Source organism: Myotis lucifugus, unplaced genomic scaffold, assembly GCF_000147115.1.
Source record: "Myotis lucifugus unplaced genomic scaffold, Myoluc2.0 scaffold_185, whole genome shotgun sequence".
Lineage (NCBI taxonomy): Eukaryota > Metazoa > Chordata > Mammalia > Chiroptera > Vespertilionidae > Myotis > Myotis lucifugus.
Genome location: NW_005871233.1, coordinates 2107982 through 2124800, shown reverse-complemented (window position 1 = coordinate 2124800; position 16819 = coordinate 2107982). Strand labels below are relative to the sequence as shown.

At 53.2% G+C, this 16819-nt stretch overlaps 2 protein-coding genes across 9 annotated transcripts in view; one reads left to right on the top strand and one right to left on the bottom strand.

Annotated features, from left to right (window-relative positions):
• The window catches only part of RPS16 (ribosomal protein S16), a 2702-nt gene extending 1500 nt beyond the window's left edge, over positions 1-1202 (top strand). The window contains exons 3-5 of the mRNA XM_006096712.3: positions 619-715; positions 823-870; positions 1002-1202. Coding sequence (XP_006096774.1) covers positions 619-715; positions 823-870; positions 1002-1147 — 291 coding nt within the window. The 3' untranslated portion in view covers positions 1148-1202. The remainder of the gene's footprint in view (positions 1-618; positions 716-822; positions 871-1001) is intronic.
• A 5660-nt stretch (positions 1203-6862) lies between these two features.
• Positions 6863-16813, bottom strand: PLEKHG2 (pleckstrin homology and RhoGEF domain containing G2). Of its 8 annotated transcripts, none has more exons than XM_006096706.3 (19): positions 16602-16813; positions 15814-15943; positions 14773-15044; positions 14596-14696; positions 13513-13579; positions 13353-13399; positions 13013-13163; positions 12334-12471; positions 11948-12148; positions 11460-11552; positions 11285-11371; positions 10895-10928; positions 10703-10804; positions 10534-10581; positions 10416-10454; positions 10235-10251; positions 9899-10075; positions 8873-9791; positions 6863-8789 (listed from the first exon to the last, which is right to left on the bottom strand). In XM_006096706.3, the coding sequence occupies exons 2-19, from the start codon at positions 15920-15922 to the stop codon at positions 7225-7227; spliced, it is 4167 nt and encodes a 1388-aa protein (XP_006096768.1). In that variant the 5' UTR covers positions 15923-15943; positions 16602-16813; the 3' UTR covers positions 6863-7224. The 8 variants fall into 8 exon arrangements, with proteins under 8 accessions (XP_006096768.1, XP_023616318.1, XP_014318110.1 ...); XM_023760550.1 differs by having other exon boundaries at positions 14773-15041; positions 15856-15943; XM_014462624.2 differs by lacking the exon at positions 16602-16813 and having other exon boundaries at positions 15814-16332.
• Between the last annotated feature and the right edge of the window lie 6 nt (positions 16814-16819).

The following is a 16819-nucleotide window of genomic DNA, read 5'->3' as shown; positions in this document are numbered from 1 at the left end:
CCAGAGTATTGGAGTTGGGATGGGGGGACCCAGGCAAAGGATTCTGGCATCTGAGTGGGTCAGGGCAGGATGGGGGCGGTTTGAAGGGAGACCTGTGATCTGAGACCTAAAATAGGTAAAATAAATGTGTCCAAGCACATGCAAGATGCTTATGCCTGGCAAAATGAGGGTGTGGCACACATTACAGTGTGGTTGTAATTCCTTTGGAAATCTGTGGGGCTCAAAGGGAGGATGGAGAACTCCGGTGGGGAACCCAGAAAAGGCACCTGATATAGCCCTAGAGTGCTTTTTGTTGTTTGAGGCAGCTTTGGTAGCAGCAAAGGTTTCCTTACTATTGAGCTAAAAGTCAGAAGTCTAAGAACCAGTCTGAGATGGGGAATCTGAGATGCAGGGAGGTTGCCTGCTTAGGTTTGCTTTGAACAATTTCATCAGTCTTCCATTCCTCCCTGTTCCTGGCTGTGTGGTGATAGCTCAACCCTCCCACGGCCACTAGTACTTTGGGGCCATTGGTGGCAGAAGCTACGTGAAGAGAGAGAAGGATGCTCAATGAAGTGGCTCAGTTGCCCAGATTGTGGTCTAAAATCCTATCTCTCTCCCCCCCCCCCCCCCCCCTTCCAGCTGCTGGAACCTGTTCTGCTTCTTGGGAAGGAGCGATTTGCTGGCGTGGACATCCGAGTCCGTGTGAAGGGTGGTGGTCATGTGGCCCAGATTTATGGTAAGTCCCAGGACCTGGGCAACATGGGTGGGAGGTGGCTCTGAGAGCAAGGTCCTACTCCTGGATCTTAAAACTAATGTACCTTATTTTGTGTGGTTTTCTCACAGCAATCCGCCAGTCCATTTCCAAAGCCCTGGTGGCCTATTACCAGAAATGTGAGTGAGTGGGTCCTTCCCATCGGCGTGGGGGTGGGTGCAAGTCAAGTGCCAGCTCTGGCGTTTAGCTCCAGACAGTAGGCGAATGCTTCCGTGGTCATCTAAATCTTTATCCCATTTCTTATCCCCAGATGTGGATGAAGCTTCCAAGAAGGAGATCAAAGACATCCTTATCCAGTATGACCGGACCCTGCTGGTAGCTGATCCCCGTCGCTGTGAATCCAAAAAGTTTGGTGGTCCTGGTGCCCGTGCTCGCTACCAGAAATCTTACCGATAAGCTCATCTGGGTTCACCTTTATAATAAACAATGGTCATGGAATTTAAGGTTTCAAGGATTGTGCTATCTTTTGTGGAGTCTTTGGCTAAAAGAAATACAGGAAACACCTCAAACCCACTGCCAGTCTGGATTTTAAGCCCTTCCAAAAGCCACCACTCTGGGGTTAGTGTGGATGGGTGGGAAGGTGGGTGGGAGCAGACCTGGCCCCTTTCCCTGCACCCCAGAGGAGTGGAGTGTGCGGGCACAGCTGAGATGGGGAGGTTCGGGGCCATTGGTTGTGTAGGGTATCAATGAGTTTGTCTTTATTTCAATTCTTTTGCTGCTGGTTAGCACCTCAGGAAAGAGCAGGGGAAATGTATACTATCAGTAATCTTGAATACAAAAAAAGATGGCCTGGGTGGAGTCTGAACTCAGCAACTAGGCATGACTGGGCTGGGAAAGGAATTCTAATATATTTTTATTGATTTTAGAGAGGGAGAGAGATAAACATCAATGAAGAGAGAGTCAGTCATTGATTGGCTGCCTCCTGCACACCCCCAGCTGGGGATCGAGCCCACAACCTAGGCATGTGCCCTTGACCAGAATCAAACCCTGGACCCTTCAGTCCGCAGGCCAACCCACTATCCATTGAGCCAGACCAGATAGGGCAGGGATTTTAATATCAATCTGTAGCTTAGATAAGATTAGGGGGCAAGGGCCCTAAACCCCACAGGGGCTTCAACCACAAGATAGTACTGCCTCCTGGGGGAAAAGTAAGTCCCAAGTATGCTCTCTAGTAACTGTCCTAATGGGGCTCAAAACGTGGCTTTGAGGTCTTCAATGTGCCTGCCCTTCAGCAAAAGCCAACAAGTGGGCTTTCAGTTCCTACCATTGGGCTACAACGTGATAGGACATTTCCACTGTCAAAAAGAAAATTCTGTGGGATGGTGCGTGTATATGTACAGCTGGTATAGGTTCCAGGACCACCCACAGATAGCAAAATCCTGGGATGTTCAAGTCCCTTAGTCTTCATATCCAATGCAGAATTCCACATTGGGAGTTCAGTTCATTCCCCCATCCCTGCCTTTTTATTTTTTTTTTAATATATTTTTATTGACTTTTTACAGAGAGGAAGGGAGAGGGATAGAGAGCTAGAAATACCAAAAGAGAAACATCGATCAGCTGCCTCCTGCACACCCCACACTGGGGATGTACATGCCCTTGACCAGAATTGAACCTAGGACCCTTAAGTCCACAGGCCGAGGCTCTATCCACTGAGCTAAACCGGCTAGGGCCATCCCTGCCTTTCTATAGTCACCTCACTTGCTCTGGTAAGGGCATCTCTTCATGCCAGTCTTCTCGGCCAACCTAGATGTCCCAGCCATCTGCTGGGGGTGGGGGAGATACTCCCCTTGCTGAGTACTGGTGGCATCTTACCACACTAGACTGTTAATTGAGGGGAAAGTTACACAAATTTTTATAGCAGAAGGAACTTGAGATTTACTGTCCAGTTGCCCTATTTTGTATCTGCCCTACCCAACACAGTCGTTTGGCTACCAAGCTGAGCTGCACAGGCGAGAACATTTTCCTTGAAAGTTCTATGGCCATGGTCGGCAAACTGCGGCTCGTGAGCCACATGTGGCTCTTTGGCCCTTGAGTGTGGCTCTTCCACAAAATACCATGTGAGGGCACGCGTACAGTGCGATTGAAACTGGCCCACGCACAGAAGTCGGTTTTCGGCCTGGGCGAATCTATTTTGAAGAAGTACTGTTGATATTTAGCTTTGTTGACTGAGTTTGCCGACCACTGTATCCATGGGATAGCACTGATACATAGGGAATAAATACAAATACAGTCATGCACCACCTAGCAGTGGAGATATGCTCTGAGAAATGCGTTGGTAGGTGTTTTCATGGTGCAAACTGTACTTGACACAAGCCTAGGTGGTACAGCCCACTATACAGCCTGTTGTGTAGGGAAGGAAAAATAGTTTTTCCTCTACCTTCTGGGTTCTTGGCTGACATATCGCCATAATAAAAGAATGACAGGAGGAAAAAAAAATGTATTCCTGTATATAAGGAAGAGGCCCAGGAAAACAGTAATTCATCAAAATGGTTGTGAAGATGCTTAGCATGGCACCTAATTGGTGCTCAATCAACCCCACTAAGTTGATCCTATAAAATTCTGTTGCTTATGAGCTAGTCCTTGTAATACAGTTGAAGCCAACCTTGGATACCTTCTTCAGCTGAAGATCGAAGACACGGGTTTGGTGGTGGTGTGGGAGGGGGGATCAGTTAAAGATCACCAGGAAAAGCACAGTGAACAAGGGTAAGGGTGTTAAGTCCTTGTCTCCATTGAGTTTCCAGGTAAGGTCATCCCCTCTTCCTGGTCCTTACCAATGGAGATTTCCAATTTACAAAAGTAAATGTCCTACAGAGGGTAACCTCTACTTGGTTTTCAGAGCTTCTCCCATGTCTGCTATTTTTTTAACCAGCCTAAAATAATCCTCATGCCAAATGGGCATATTGTGAAGTGGCAAATTCTGTTCCCCTACAGCTCCTAGGCTGCAAACCTATACAGCACATTACTGTACTGAAGACTGTAGGCAATTCTAACAGTGGTATTTGAGGAATGCATTGCACGGTATTACAGATGAGAAAATGAGCCCAGTGGCAAAAGGCAGCTCAGCAAGCTTTTTGCATGGGAAATGGAGTTCACTTGGGTTAACTTCAGTTGACTGGCACTAACCTAACGCTCCCAAGGAAGATAGCAGTATCCCCCTCCTTTGTTTTTTGTCAATCCTCACCAGAGGATATTTTCCCACTGATTTTTAGAGAGTGGGAGAGGAGGGGATTGCCTCTTGCATGCTTCCCGATGGGCCAGGGATTGAGCCCGCAACGAGATGTATGCCCTGAGCATGCATGCCTTGAGCGGAATCGATCTGGGGGCCCTTCAGTCCACAGGGCAACGCTCTATCCACTGAGCAATCCAGCTAGCCTCCACCTTTCCCTTTTAAAAAAAAGAATATATTTGTATTCATTTCAGAGAGGAAGGGGGAGAGATAGTAACATCAATGATGAGAGAATCATTGATCAGCTGCCTCCTGCACACCCCACTCTGGGGATCATAGACATGTGCCCGGACTGGGAATTGAATCGTGACCTCCTGATTCATAGGTTGATGCTCAACCACTGAGCGACACCAGCCAAACCTCTGCTCTTCCCGGTTTGAGCCTGATTTTGCAGAAGATCGAAAAGCGGCTTACAACAGGCAAACTATATTCCTGAGGCTTCAGAGCTGGCCTATGAAGCAAATATAATTGGGCAGGCAGGAGGAATGGAATTTAGGGGCAGGGAGCAGGAGGGACTAAGGCAAGCCTGGTGCCCATAGTTTTCCCACAGGATCCAGAGATACCCCCCTCACTCCACCTCGTTGAGGCTCCTGGCTGCCTCCCAGAGGCACAGCTGGGATGCATCTGGAGGAGCTGAAGGCACTTGCCTCTTTCCCTGCGCCAGGCCTTAGAGTAGACAGCCTTTTCTCCCTCCCTGACGCCTCCTCAAATACCGGGAATTCCGGCGCTGCTGGGAGCCCAAGTCAGGCTGTGAACTTTCCTTCAGCTGGGAATGTGCAGCTGGGGGTGGCTGGGAATGTGCAACTGGGGCTGAGAGGAGGGCCAGCCTCTGTCCTGACCTTGGGGAGGCTGCAGCGGAGCAGGCCCAGGCCCTGGTGTAGGGCATGGTTACTGCTCAACTGAATAGAAGCCAGCAGCTCACATTTATTAAGCCAGGCCTTGTCCTGGCTTCCTTATCACCTAGGACCCTTGGAGTACTGGGCTGTGTCTCAAGTTGGGGGTGGGGAAAGTGCTCCTTATTGTGCCCCCAGTGGCAAAAACAGTATCTGGCACAGGATAGGTACTCGAGTATGGGCTCTGTTGGGCTGCAGGAAATGGAGTCCCAGCTCTGCCCCTTTCCTGTGTGACTGGGCAAGTTCCTTATCCAATCTTTCTTATTATCCTCATCTCTAAAGTGGGGATTAAAGTCCTCACTTGCCTTTTAGGGCTGTTGTGAGGACTCCCAGTGATTGAGTTCATATGAAGTGACTAATGCCCATGGTATGCCATTAGGATTCGATAAATCTCAGCCTTTTTTGCTGTTGTTAGTTGATTGCTGAAACTTCAGATTCCTAGGCTCCCGTCCTGGAGGTTGTGATTCTATAGTCTGGGACTAGATCCTGGGACATCTGTGATTTGAACAATGTGCTGTGAGTCAGAGGCTCAAACACACTTGGGAATTGAAGATAACTTCACTGAATCTTTTTTGTTGTTGTTAATCCTCACCTGAGGTTATTTTTTCCATTTTTACAAAGAGTGGAAGGGAGGGAAAGGAGGAGGGGAGAAGAGAAACATCAATTAATTGGTTGTCTCCCTTATGCACCCCAACTGGGGCCAGGGATCCAGGGATCGAACCTGCAATCCAGTTATGTGCCCTTGACCAGGAATCGAACCTGTGATCCTTCAGTGGGCAGGCTGATACTCTTACCAGTGGATCACACTGGCCAGGACTCCTTCACTGAATCTTTACAGTGACCCTACAAGACCCCTACAAGATGGGGTACTGTTGTCCCCATTATACATGAGAAAACCCACGCTCAGAGAGAGATTACATTGACTCTGGTGCCTCAGAAAATTCCAAGAAAGGTAAAATAAGCTGTGCAAAAGCACAAGAGGGTAAATGTTTAATTAAAAAAGCTAATGTTACCAAAGAAATTGATTAGGTTATGCTTCTCACAGGGCATGCTGCAGCTAGGAGGGCATAAAGGATCCTTTGGCCCTGGACAGGTAGCTCAGTTGGTTAGAACGTTGTCTCCATAGGCCATGGTTGCAGGTTCGATCCCCAGCAGGGCACATACAAGAATCAACCAATTAATGCATAAATAAGTGGAACAACAAATTGATGTTTCACTCTCTATTCCCCTTCCTCTCTAAAATCAGTAATTAAAAAAAAATTTTTTGGAAAATGCCTTTGTCTCTATAACCTGAATTTTTGGGGGGAGAGGGGGCACACGAAGGCACTGTAGAGGTCTCAAACTAGAGAAGGGGGAAAAGGGGTCTGATGATGTGTGGGTGAGCACAAGAGCCAGAATAGTCATGAAGGTGGGAGTGTTTGCCAGGATTGGACAGATGGGGGACAAATTTTCTCAGAATCTCAAACCTGATCCAATTTGGTGTTAGCATGGAACTGTCTTTGAAGTTCTGTAGTACCAAGACACAGCAGAATCCAATGAAGGATCGATAGTGGTCAAGATGGTTGAGGAGATGGTTATGTGAATAAGATGTATGGCTGAACAGATAGAGATGGAAATATGGAGAGTTACATGGATGAATGGAGAGGGTTGGGTGGAAAAGAGGAACAGGTGCGATGACAGACGGATCAATGGATTAATGGAAGAATGAACGCTAGATGGGTGGGTAGGATGATGGATGAATAGAGATGGTTGAATAAGTCAAGGCATATGGGTGGGATGATGGATTGAAAGATGGGTGAAATAGATGGACAGACAGTTGCATGGAGAGATGTAAAGGTGGCCGAGCGGATGAGGTAAGTGGGTGATGATGGGACACACGGACTGGATAAACTGCTAAGGGAATGAATTTGTACTTGGAACAAAGCTTCTTAGCTTTTCTGGATGGGCATAAAGCAGTTCATAAACCCTGTGAAATCACACACCAAATTGAGATGGGTCCAGGTTCCAGTAATTCTTGAAAGAGTTTGAGATTTCCCAAATTTTCAGAACCACTGAATTGTACTGTGACAGACCTTCCCACTCATCGTCTTCTGTTATCCCCCACTATCTCCAGAACTGGAAATGAGACATACTGTCACAATATTAATTAACAAAATATTAATGAAACCCCCATCCCCATCCCTGCTGAGTTAATCAAGGTAAGTAATAAGGACCACTTGCCAAAGCAGACCTAGAAGTTGGAAAGCCGCAGCAATTTTAGACTTGTCTTCAGTGTCTGGACTTCTGGGTGAAGTTCTGAGAGTCTGTGGCATTTGGTTGAAGTCCTTGCTTTTTAAGAAGCCTGATATCCTGGCTCACATGTGGAAAGGGGCATCAGGAGCCCCCTGGGCTCTGCGAAAGCCCGCAGATTCCTGGGTGGAAGCTAATAGAGCAGGGTGGTTCAACCTGACCTGGGCCTTGGCTGGCCGTAGCCGCCCGCCACCCCCGACATGGATGTTGACTGTGGTGGCATAGCTGAGCCTCCTGGCTGGAGGTGGTGGGGGCTGGGGCTGGGGCGGCGGTGAAGGTGCCCGTGATGTGGGGGCAGAAGAGGACCAGGAACCCCGGAAAGCTTGGGGGGCCTCTCCCCCAGGCCCCTGCCTCCGAGCTAGGCTCTGGCTGATGTATGAGGCTGCCAGGTATCTTGAGAGAGCAGCTGCGTTGGGACCCAGGAGCTGACGGGTTGGGGGTGAGGGACTGTGGGGTGGAGTCAAGTCTGAAGACTCTGACCTGGCAACGGGAGAGACAGGGTGGCCTTCTGGTTTTGACAAAGCCATAGTGGTCTGAACTGGGGTGGGTGACAGGCCCTGAATGTCCCATGAGCTTCCTTGCTCAGGCAGAGGAGTGGCAGCTGTAAAATGGATGTCTGTCAGGCTCTTCTGCTCCAACAAAGGTGTAGGTTTGGGGACCTGAAGGTCTGTGAGGCTTTGCTCCTGGAGCAAAGGTACAGCAGTGGCAGCCTGGATGTCTGGCAGGTCTCCCTGCTTGGGCAAAGGTGCGAGTGCTTGGATCCGTGTGTCCATGAGGCCTTGTGGCTGGGGCACGGCTATGGCAGCTGGAGCCTGAATGTCTGGGAGATCCTGGGGCAAAGACAATGGAGCATTGGCTGGGATCTGATGGTCTAGGTGGCTTCCACATACAGGCAAAGGTGAGGTATCCAGAACCTGAATGTCTGGGAGGTCAGGTTCCAAGGGCAGCGGGGTGTTGGCTGGGATCTGAAGGTCCAGGCTGCTTCCATGCAGAAGCAAAGGGTCAACGGCTTGGCTGCAGGCAGTGGCTGGGGACCGAACATCCCTGAAACCTCCCTGCTTAGTTAATGGGGTGCTGGCTGGACTCTGGCAGTCTCGGTGGTCTTCTTGCTTGGGCATCGGAGAGGTGGCTAAACCTGTGACACGAGAACAACTTCCCTGCTTCAGCAAAGCTGGGGTGGTTGGAACTGGGATGTCCATCTGACATTCTTGCTGAGGGAAAAAGGTGGTAGCCGGAAGCTGTATATCCCTGTGGCCTCTATGCGCAGGCAAAGGAGTGGTCGTTGAAATTTGCATTTCCGGGTGGCCTTCTTGATCAGGTGGAGATGTAATAGCTGGGACCTGGACATCCGGGCCTTCCTGCTTGGGAAAAGGTGTGGTGGCTGGAATCTGGACGTTCCAGAGGCCTTGCTCAGGCAAAGTGGTAGCATCTGGAATCCGGATGCCCCTATGGTCTTGCTCAGGCAAACTGGAAACATCTAGACCCTGGCCACCCAGGCTGCCTCCCTGCTTAGACAGGGGTGCAGCAGCTTGAACCTGGGCAGCAGGGCCCAGAGGGACAGATTCCTGGGCCAAAGTCAGCGGGAAGGCCAGTTCACATACCAACACGTGTCCAAATGCAGGCAGGGGCCCTGTATCCAAAGAAAGGAGGACTGAGTCAGGTATTGGCATTCCAGCATGGGCTACCTCTGCCAACCACATACCCGGACCTCACCTGGCTCGGCCTGCTCATGGGGCAGGCAGGGGGACAGCTGGAGTTGGGCCAGAGCCCGTGGCCTGCGGCGGGGAGCATTGGCCGATGCCCGAGTCTCAGCCCGCTGCATCTGCTGGATCCGCTCACTGTAGAGCCGGGCCAACTCTCGCACTCGGGATGCGGCCCGCTCTGTACTGGGGGCTCCAGCCTTTCCACTCCCACTCCCTCCTCGCAGATCTGAATCTTCCAGAATCAGCAGCGGTTCTGGGAAACCTGGCCGGGCCAAATGCCCCTGCTCCAGAGCCTGCCAGGCACTCCGGATTTCTGAGCAAGAGCGGAATCCCAGCTCATCCTGATCTTGGGTACCATCCTGGGGCTGGAAATCTGGAAATGATACCCCATCCTCCTCCTCCCTTGCCTGCCCTGCCCTGCCGTCTGAGGAGGGCTCCCCCAGTTTCCCGGCACGGTCTCCAGAGAACAGTTCTCTCCTGGTGGCTAGAGCCTCATCTGGCTCCTGCAGAGGGCCATGCAGCCAAGAGTCACAGGGAAGGGTGGGAGGGCTGGAAAGACCAGGAATGTCGGGGACACCAGGTATGACTGGAAGGCAGGGCATTTCAAAAACACTGGAAATGTCAGAGAGACTGGGAAGGCAGGGAATTGGAGGAATTTCAGAAAGGCTAGACATTTCAGGGAGGGTGGACACGGCAGGATTTTTGGTAAGGCCAGGAATGTCAGGAACTTCAGCTGCACCGGAGCCTTCGAGTCCCTCGAGGACATGGAGTGGGGAAGGGCCCCGTTCGTCCATCTCCAGCTCTTCGTCCTCCTCTTCTGAAGAGTCCCGGCTGGGCAGGGCTGGGAATGTGAGACTTTCACCATCACGGGGCACTTGGGAGTCTCCAGGGAACTTGGGAATGTCGTGGGGAGGTGGCTGTAGTGGGCACTGGGGAAGAGACCAACAGTATCAAGGTGCTTTGGCTGCTCCGGTGCCCGGTCTGTGCCTGCCCAAGCGAGAGCCCCAAGGACACGGTGATGGGATGCCCAGCTCACCCCTGCATCTCGGAGGCCTCTTTGGTTCAGCAGTTCCAGGATTTCTTCAGTGATTGAGGTCCCAGAGGGGTCCAGCGTGGGGGGTCCAGTGTCTTCCAAGTCCTCAGCAGGTCCAGAAGCTGGACCCGATGGCTGAGGCTCTAAAGGGGGGTAGAGCTCCCCCTCACTGCCAGCATGCTATGAGGAAGGAAAGAATGGAGGGCAAGCACCCAGAGCTGTCAGCACCCTTCTTCCCAGTCCCCTTTTTATTCAAACCCAGGAGTTGATAACTCAAGCTCCCTCCTCCATCAGATTCTTGTTCTCGGTCCCCAGACTCCATCCCAAGAGATTTCTTACCTTGAGTCTAGGCTTAGCTGGGAAAGAAGAAATGAGAAAAAAAGTGAGATGTAGGAATAAGTTTACTCCTTATAATTGATGAGTTGCACTATCACCCCTCCCCCGTGAACACTGGGCACCCCATGGGAAGAGACAGACAGACAGACAGGGCTGGACCTGGCTGGGCTGGGCAGGCACTTACCATTCTGTGGAAACATGACATAAGGGTCCTTCACTGGCTCTGGGGAGAGGACACACTGATGTCAGGGGCCCAGCTCCCACCCCGATCCCTAGTTAACCTTTCAGTGGAATCAACTCACCAGACTGTCTACGGCCATGGCGGGCAGTGGAGGGGCCTGGAGACGGAGCTGTGGGAGAGGCAGATTAGAACCTCGTTATGAGCCCAAGCCCAGGCTTCTAGGAGAGGAAGGGCTGGGGGTACGTACATTCCCGAGTCCTGGGGGAGTAAGGGGCGGAACTCTTCTTTACCTGTGTTCCTTCGTCCAGGGGTGAAACTTCTAGCATCTCGAGGTCGGGGAGACCCAAGTAGGGGGATCACAGGCTCTGGGCTAGGCTTACTTTTAGGAGCACCTGTGGGGAGAGATTTGGGGCTAAGAATCTACTCTTTCTTGGAAGTAATCCCTCTACTTCCATACCTACCAACCCAAGGCCCCAACTCACAGTGCAGGCTGTTTTCAAGAAGAACTTGTTTTGCCTGAAAGACACAAGGATGAGGGTTGAGGAGCCGGTCTCTTGAGCACCCGAGTCATAGTCCCATTAGTGAGTACTGCTACATGACAGGCACATTACATGACTGATGACAATTATTCCTCACCACAACCCTATGAGGTTGGTGCTATTATTCTTCCTGGTGAGGAAACTGAGGTCAGAGAGGTTGATCAAAGTCACCAAGCCGGGACACAGTGGAGCTGAAATTCAAACCCAGGCAGCCTATCTGCAATTTAACCGCCACGTTTTAAGAGAGTCCCCTGCACTCAGTGTCCTCCAGAACTACTGGGGGGCCAGAGTCTCTGGCACTCTGACAGCCCCCATCTGTGGCAGGAGCTGTACCTTGGCTGGGATAGAGGCAGGGTGGTTCTCAAAGAAGAGACGCTGGAGACAGTGAATCCACAGTCTCTTCTCTTCTTGGTTCTTGGCCTGGAGGTAGGTGGGGGTGGAGTGGGAAGTCAGGTGCGAGGTCTATGAGCTGGAGGGAACCCTGCCCACCCAGCCCCATTCTCCTCACCTGAAGCAGGTGCCTGTGCTTGGGAATGGTCAAATCGGCCACCTTGAACCCTAGAGGGTCACGAGGACTCTCGCTCACACTCAGGTTGCAGCACTGAATAGGCGAGCAGAGAGGGTGGCAGGCTCAGAGCCCTTGGACTCAACAATGTGGCCCTTGCATTTGGGTTCCTACCCCCTAGAAATATGTGCCCTGTATGGTTGTATGGGGTCCCCCTTCCCGTTGATCCTCTCTTCCAGGCTGGGCTCTGCTCTCCCTCACCAGCCCTCCCTACCCTCATCTGAATCAAGACGTGCTTCCCCCGTGGACACTTGTCTGGTGAGCACATCCAGGTCCTCCCCCTCTGCGTTCCGCCGGCCTCACCATCCTTATTACATCCTCAGACTCAAGAAAACGGGGCCCTGGTTGTCCCTCCTTCCAGACCCTGCCCCTGGCCACCCCTTTAGAGATACAGGTATCGGTACATAGAATATAGTTTGCAGGTAACTCACAAAGATGTGACCCTTGTAGATGTATTCTGGCCCCCGGCGTTTGGCCACGAGCAGCATCCGTGAGAATAGAAAGAGCAGCCGCTCACCCCCTCGAAGTCGGGGGCCACCCCCTCCGCCACCTCGGAATGAGCCTTCCAGCACCAGCTCCCCGAAAGCACTGAGCTCCGGGCCGGTCCAGCCGCCCAGCTGCCGCTGCACTTCCTGCCAGGACCCCACCAGGTACACGGGACACAGAAACATCACGGGAGGCACACACATCCCAGCACGGGGGGCTAACAAGGGGCCGGGCTGTCTGAGCCCACCTTCTGAGGCCGCTTGTGAAGCACTGACCATCCCCACGAAGGCCCTCATGGCCACTCCGCCCATCCAGCCCACCCTGGAGTCACCTGGAGGCGCGCAGCGTGCTCCTGCTTGCGCTTCATGTCGTTAATGTACCAGGCAACTGCTGTCATGGACACGATAGCCTCCTCTACCATCTCGCGGCCCCCGGTGCCCGGGCCCTCAACCCAGTGCTTGCCCAGCTCCTGCCAGGCAGTCACCGGACACCCGGGGAGGGGAACAGTAACAGAGAAAGAGAAAGAATGATAATAATAGAGACAGAGAGACATATAAAGGTAGGGGCAGAGATGGAGATCCAGAGGCAAAGAGAGATAAACAGGAAGAGACAGAAAGTCCAGTCAGCTGATGCCAGTCCCCACTGCCAACAAGACCCTACCCCAAGCACTGGCACAGTCTGTAGGGACCAAATGCCTCCCCAGACCTTCCCCAGTTTGTCCCTCTAGATCAGGGGTCCTCAAACTACGGCACGCAGGCCACATGCAAATACAAATATTGTATTTGTTTCCGTTTTGTTTTTTTACTTCAAAATAAGATATGTGCAGTGTGCATAGGAATTTGTTCATAGTTTTTTTTTTTAAACTATAGTCCGGCCCTCCAACGGTCTGAGGGACAGTGAACTGGCCCCCTGTTTAAAAAGTTTGAGGACCCCTGCTCTAGATGCACCACTGGGTGGTCCATGGGCAGGACCTGACCCCCCCAAGCAGACCCTCAAGGGCCACAGCAAACCTGCAGCAACAGGTGGTACTTGAGGATGCGCTGAACAGGTTTCAGGAGGAAGCTCTGCAGGGGCAGTGAGTGGTGGAGCTGGGCCTGGCGCTCCTGCAGCCACAGGGCTGCTGGTGGAGACAGCGACAGCTCCCGGAGCAGGGCTAGGGAGCTGGGGGCACAGAACAGGTCAAGGGAGGGCATCTCTGGTGGGCAGGGGTGGGAGGGTTGGGGGCAGGCAGGGGTCAAGGGCAGGCTAGGGAGAGTTCAGTTACTGTCACAGTTTGGCAGGGGTAGATGGGTTGAGTGGAGGGAGGTTGGCTGGCACAACAGCTCCTGGGCACAACCTGGGACCCCTCACCTTGGGTAGTTCATGCAGTACAACGTGTAGATGTCAAAATCTTCACTCTGCGGGTGACAGGGGAATTAGCACCTCAGACTGCCCATGACCCCCCTAGCACAGGCTTGCTCCTCACTTACCCAGGCACCAGTCCAGATTGAGCCCTGGCACCCCGACTCACCCTCTGCACGAAGCACTCTGCAATGCCCACTGCACTGCTGCTGCCCTCCAGGTCCTCCAGGAGCTGGCTGTGGGGAGAGGGAAGGGTGAGAGACCGCCCTGCCCCCAGACCCTCCCAAGGGAGAACTCCAAGAGGCTTGGTGCTGCCAGGATCTCTCTAGGGCAGTGGTTCTCAACCTGTGGGTTTCGACCCCTTTGGCGGTTGAACGACCCTTTCACAGGGGTACCTAAGACCATCCTGCATATCAGATATTTACATTACGATTCATAACAGTAGCAACATTACAGTTATGAAGTAGCAACGAAAATAATTTTATGGTTGGGTCACAACATGAGGAAGTGTATTTAAAGGGCCAGAAGGTTGAGAACCACTGCTCTAGGGGCTGTCATGTCCAGAGGAAGAGCCCTCTGATTCCTACATGGAACATCACAACCTGCTCAGACTTCCTTGGACTGAATCACATTCCTCAGCCTGAAATCTTGTCACAGCTGGCTGGAGCCTGGGTGTCTCATGTCATGACCCAGGAACAACAGTGTCATAACATTCAGAGCTGTGATAATCTTAAGATTCCATTGTGATTCTGAGATCTTGTCATGACTCTCAGACCCCCTGCAATAATGTTATGATCTCAGACCTGGCCGAATATTTCAGTTGGTTAGAGCATTTGGTTTGATTCCCGGTCGGGGCACATACAAGAAGCAACCAATGAATGCATAAATAAGTGGAACAACAAATAGGTATTTCTCTCTCTCTCTCTCTCTCTCAATTTAACTGCATGATCTCTCTTCACTGGGGACCAACCATTCTGGTTTGTCCGGGACTGAGGGGTTCCCAGGACACAAATGCTCACACTGTCATGATCTCCAGGCTCCATCTGGGCCTTAGATATATTGTTCTCCCAAGTCTGACACATTGCTAAAATCCATCCAGATGCCTGGACCTGTCCCCTTATTTGGACTTGGACCTCATCCGGATCCTCAGGCTCCATCCCCTCCTCCACACTCTGGGTCCTCCCGCCCCATCAAGATCCCTGCCCAATGTTTCGACATCTAGCCCCACTCTCCTGGCCCATCAGCCCCTGACCTGCTGAACTCGTAGATGTCCTCGATGTTTGCAAACAGCGTGCCCACCTGCTCCGTGCTCAGCCCCAGGACCCCGCCATCCAGCAGGGGGCCCAGGTAGTCCTGTGGGGAGGACTGGGGTTACTGGGGCAAAGGGCTGGGCTGGGACCCACTGGCCTCAGGCGCCCTCCTGCCTCACCTCCACGATGCTGCGGAGGTCCCGGACATAGGCCCGCTCCGTCTCCACGATCTCACGGGCCACACGCTCCAGCCTTGAGGGTTTCACCAAACCAGGGGTCCCCACAGGAGACAGATGCAGGCGGATGGGGGGCCCTGGAAGGGGCTCTGGTCTGGAGGCTAAGCAGGCAGGGGTGGGCCCTGGGGCCAGGTCCCCCTCAGAGCCCACTGTGCTCAAGGATGTGGAGCTCCCAGAACCTCGAAGGGAGGCCATGGCGGGGGTTGCGGAGGCTGCTGGGGGTGTGGAACAGGAGGTTAGGGTGTCTCCCCAACTGAGTGAGTGCTCTCAGCCTTCATACTCACACACATTTAGTCAGTGTCTTTCCCAAGGCTCCCTTCTCCTCTTTCTGCTGTGCTGCCTTCATCCATTCCTGTCCTCTCTGGGCTTCTGGCCTCCACTTCTCTAATCCACCTCCATGTATCAGCCTGGGATGTCTATCAATTTGCTGTCTGACCCAGTCACTCTCATGAGTACAACCCCGTCCTGCCCTCAGGATAAAGTCCAAACTCCTCAGGTCCAAAGGACCCTATGCAAGATGGCCATGAGACCATTCCAGTCTGCTCTCTCGCCACAGCCACGCCACTTCTCACACTCCAGATTCACCGCACGCAGCTTCCCCTTACCTTTGGGCCTTGTACACACTGCTCCCTCCGCATGGAATAAATACTCTGCCTTGCCTTTCCCAGCTCGTTCCTCCCAATCTTCCTATTCTGTTTAGATGTTGCCTCCTCTGACTTCCCAGACTAGGTTCCCACAGCCCTTTGGGCCCCCCATGCTGGCTGTGACCACTCTGTCCTGAGATACCCACTCCGGACTGTCACTGTCTAGGGACAGGTCCATCTTCCCCACCAGACTTGGAGCTCTGTGCGGGCAGGACTGGGGCTATTTTGGTCACCCTGTGTTGCCAGCATTGCCCAACATTGGGCCAGCCAGAGGGCTGCACCGTGTCTGGAATAAAGGAATGAATGCCCAGCAGGCTCTGCCCCTCCCTTGCATGCTCACCTGTCTGAGTCTCACACACAGTTGCACAGTCACACACTTCACCTCTGTGGCGGGGGCTAAGGCGAGGGCTGGGTTTGGACAGGCTCAGTCCACGGGCTCCCTCTGGCATGGCTGCGTGGCTCAGCGGCTTCTGCAGAAAGACCCCCTTCTTTGATACCAAGATGTCATAGGCCTCCAATTGCCCACACTCGCAGTTTGGGGGCTGAGAATTAGGAGTGTGGTCTAAATCCAAGGAGGGGCCCCTGGGAGTAGTAACTCATGGGGCAGACAGAGGCAAAAGGATAGAAAGAGGGGGACAAGGAGAGATAACATAGAGAAAAAGATGGGAAGGCAAAGACAAAGAAGAGTGAAGATAGCAAAAGAGTCGCTGAAGCTAGGAGTCTGGTCTGTCTGGGGCCGGAGGCTCAGGGATCCTGGGAACGGCTGGGCTCTGGCTGCAGCCGAGGGCGAGGGGCAGGGCTGGGAAAAGCCGTGGGCGGGAGGCCGCGGGATCCCAGGGGAGGGCGGAGAAGGCCGAGGGACCGGATGCCAGGGTCCAGCAGACGGCTCCCTCCCCCACCGAGAGCGGCGAGCTGGGGCGCAGGCCCTGAGGCCTGGATCTCCCCCCGCCCCTCCGGCCAGTCACTCCGCGATGTGCTGTCTGAACCCTCCGCCTTCCCACACCCCACCAGCCCCCAACTCCCGCCGGCGCCTCCGCTCGCGCCCCGCCGGCACGCCCCCTCATTGTTTAGCTGCGGAGGCGCCGCCCCCTCCCCCAGCCCATCGGGGCCTCTTGCTTTCCCCCTCACCTCCCGGGCAGTCTCCGGCCCCGAACCGAGGCAGCCCAGCTCCTATCTGACCCCTAGCATGGTCCCTGGGGGAGGCGCGGAGCCACTCCTGGGTCCCTGGATCTCTCTGCAAGTCAGGGGTGTAAACTTCGGGCTCTCAGGCTCCGGGAGCCAGAATCCGAGGTCTCTTGGAAAATGGGCTGCCGAGTCCGAAATTTCCTTGGTCCTCTAAATGGAGG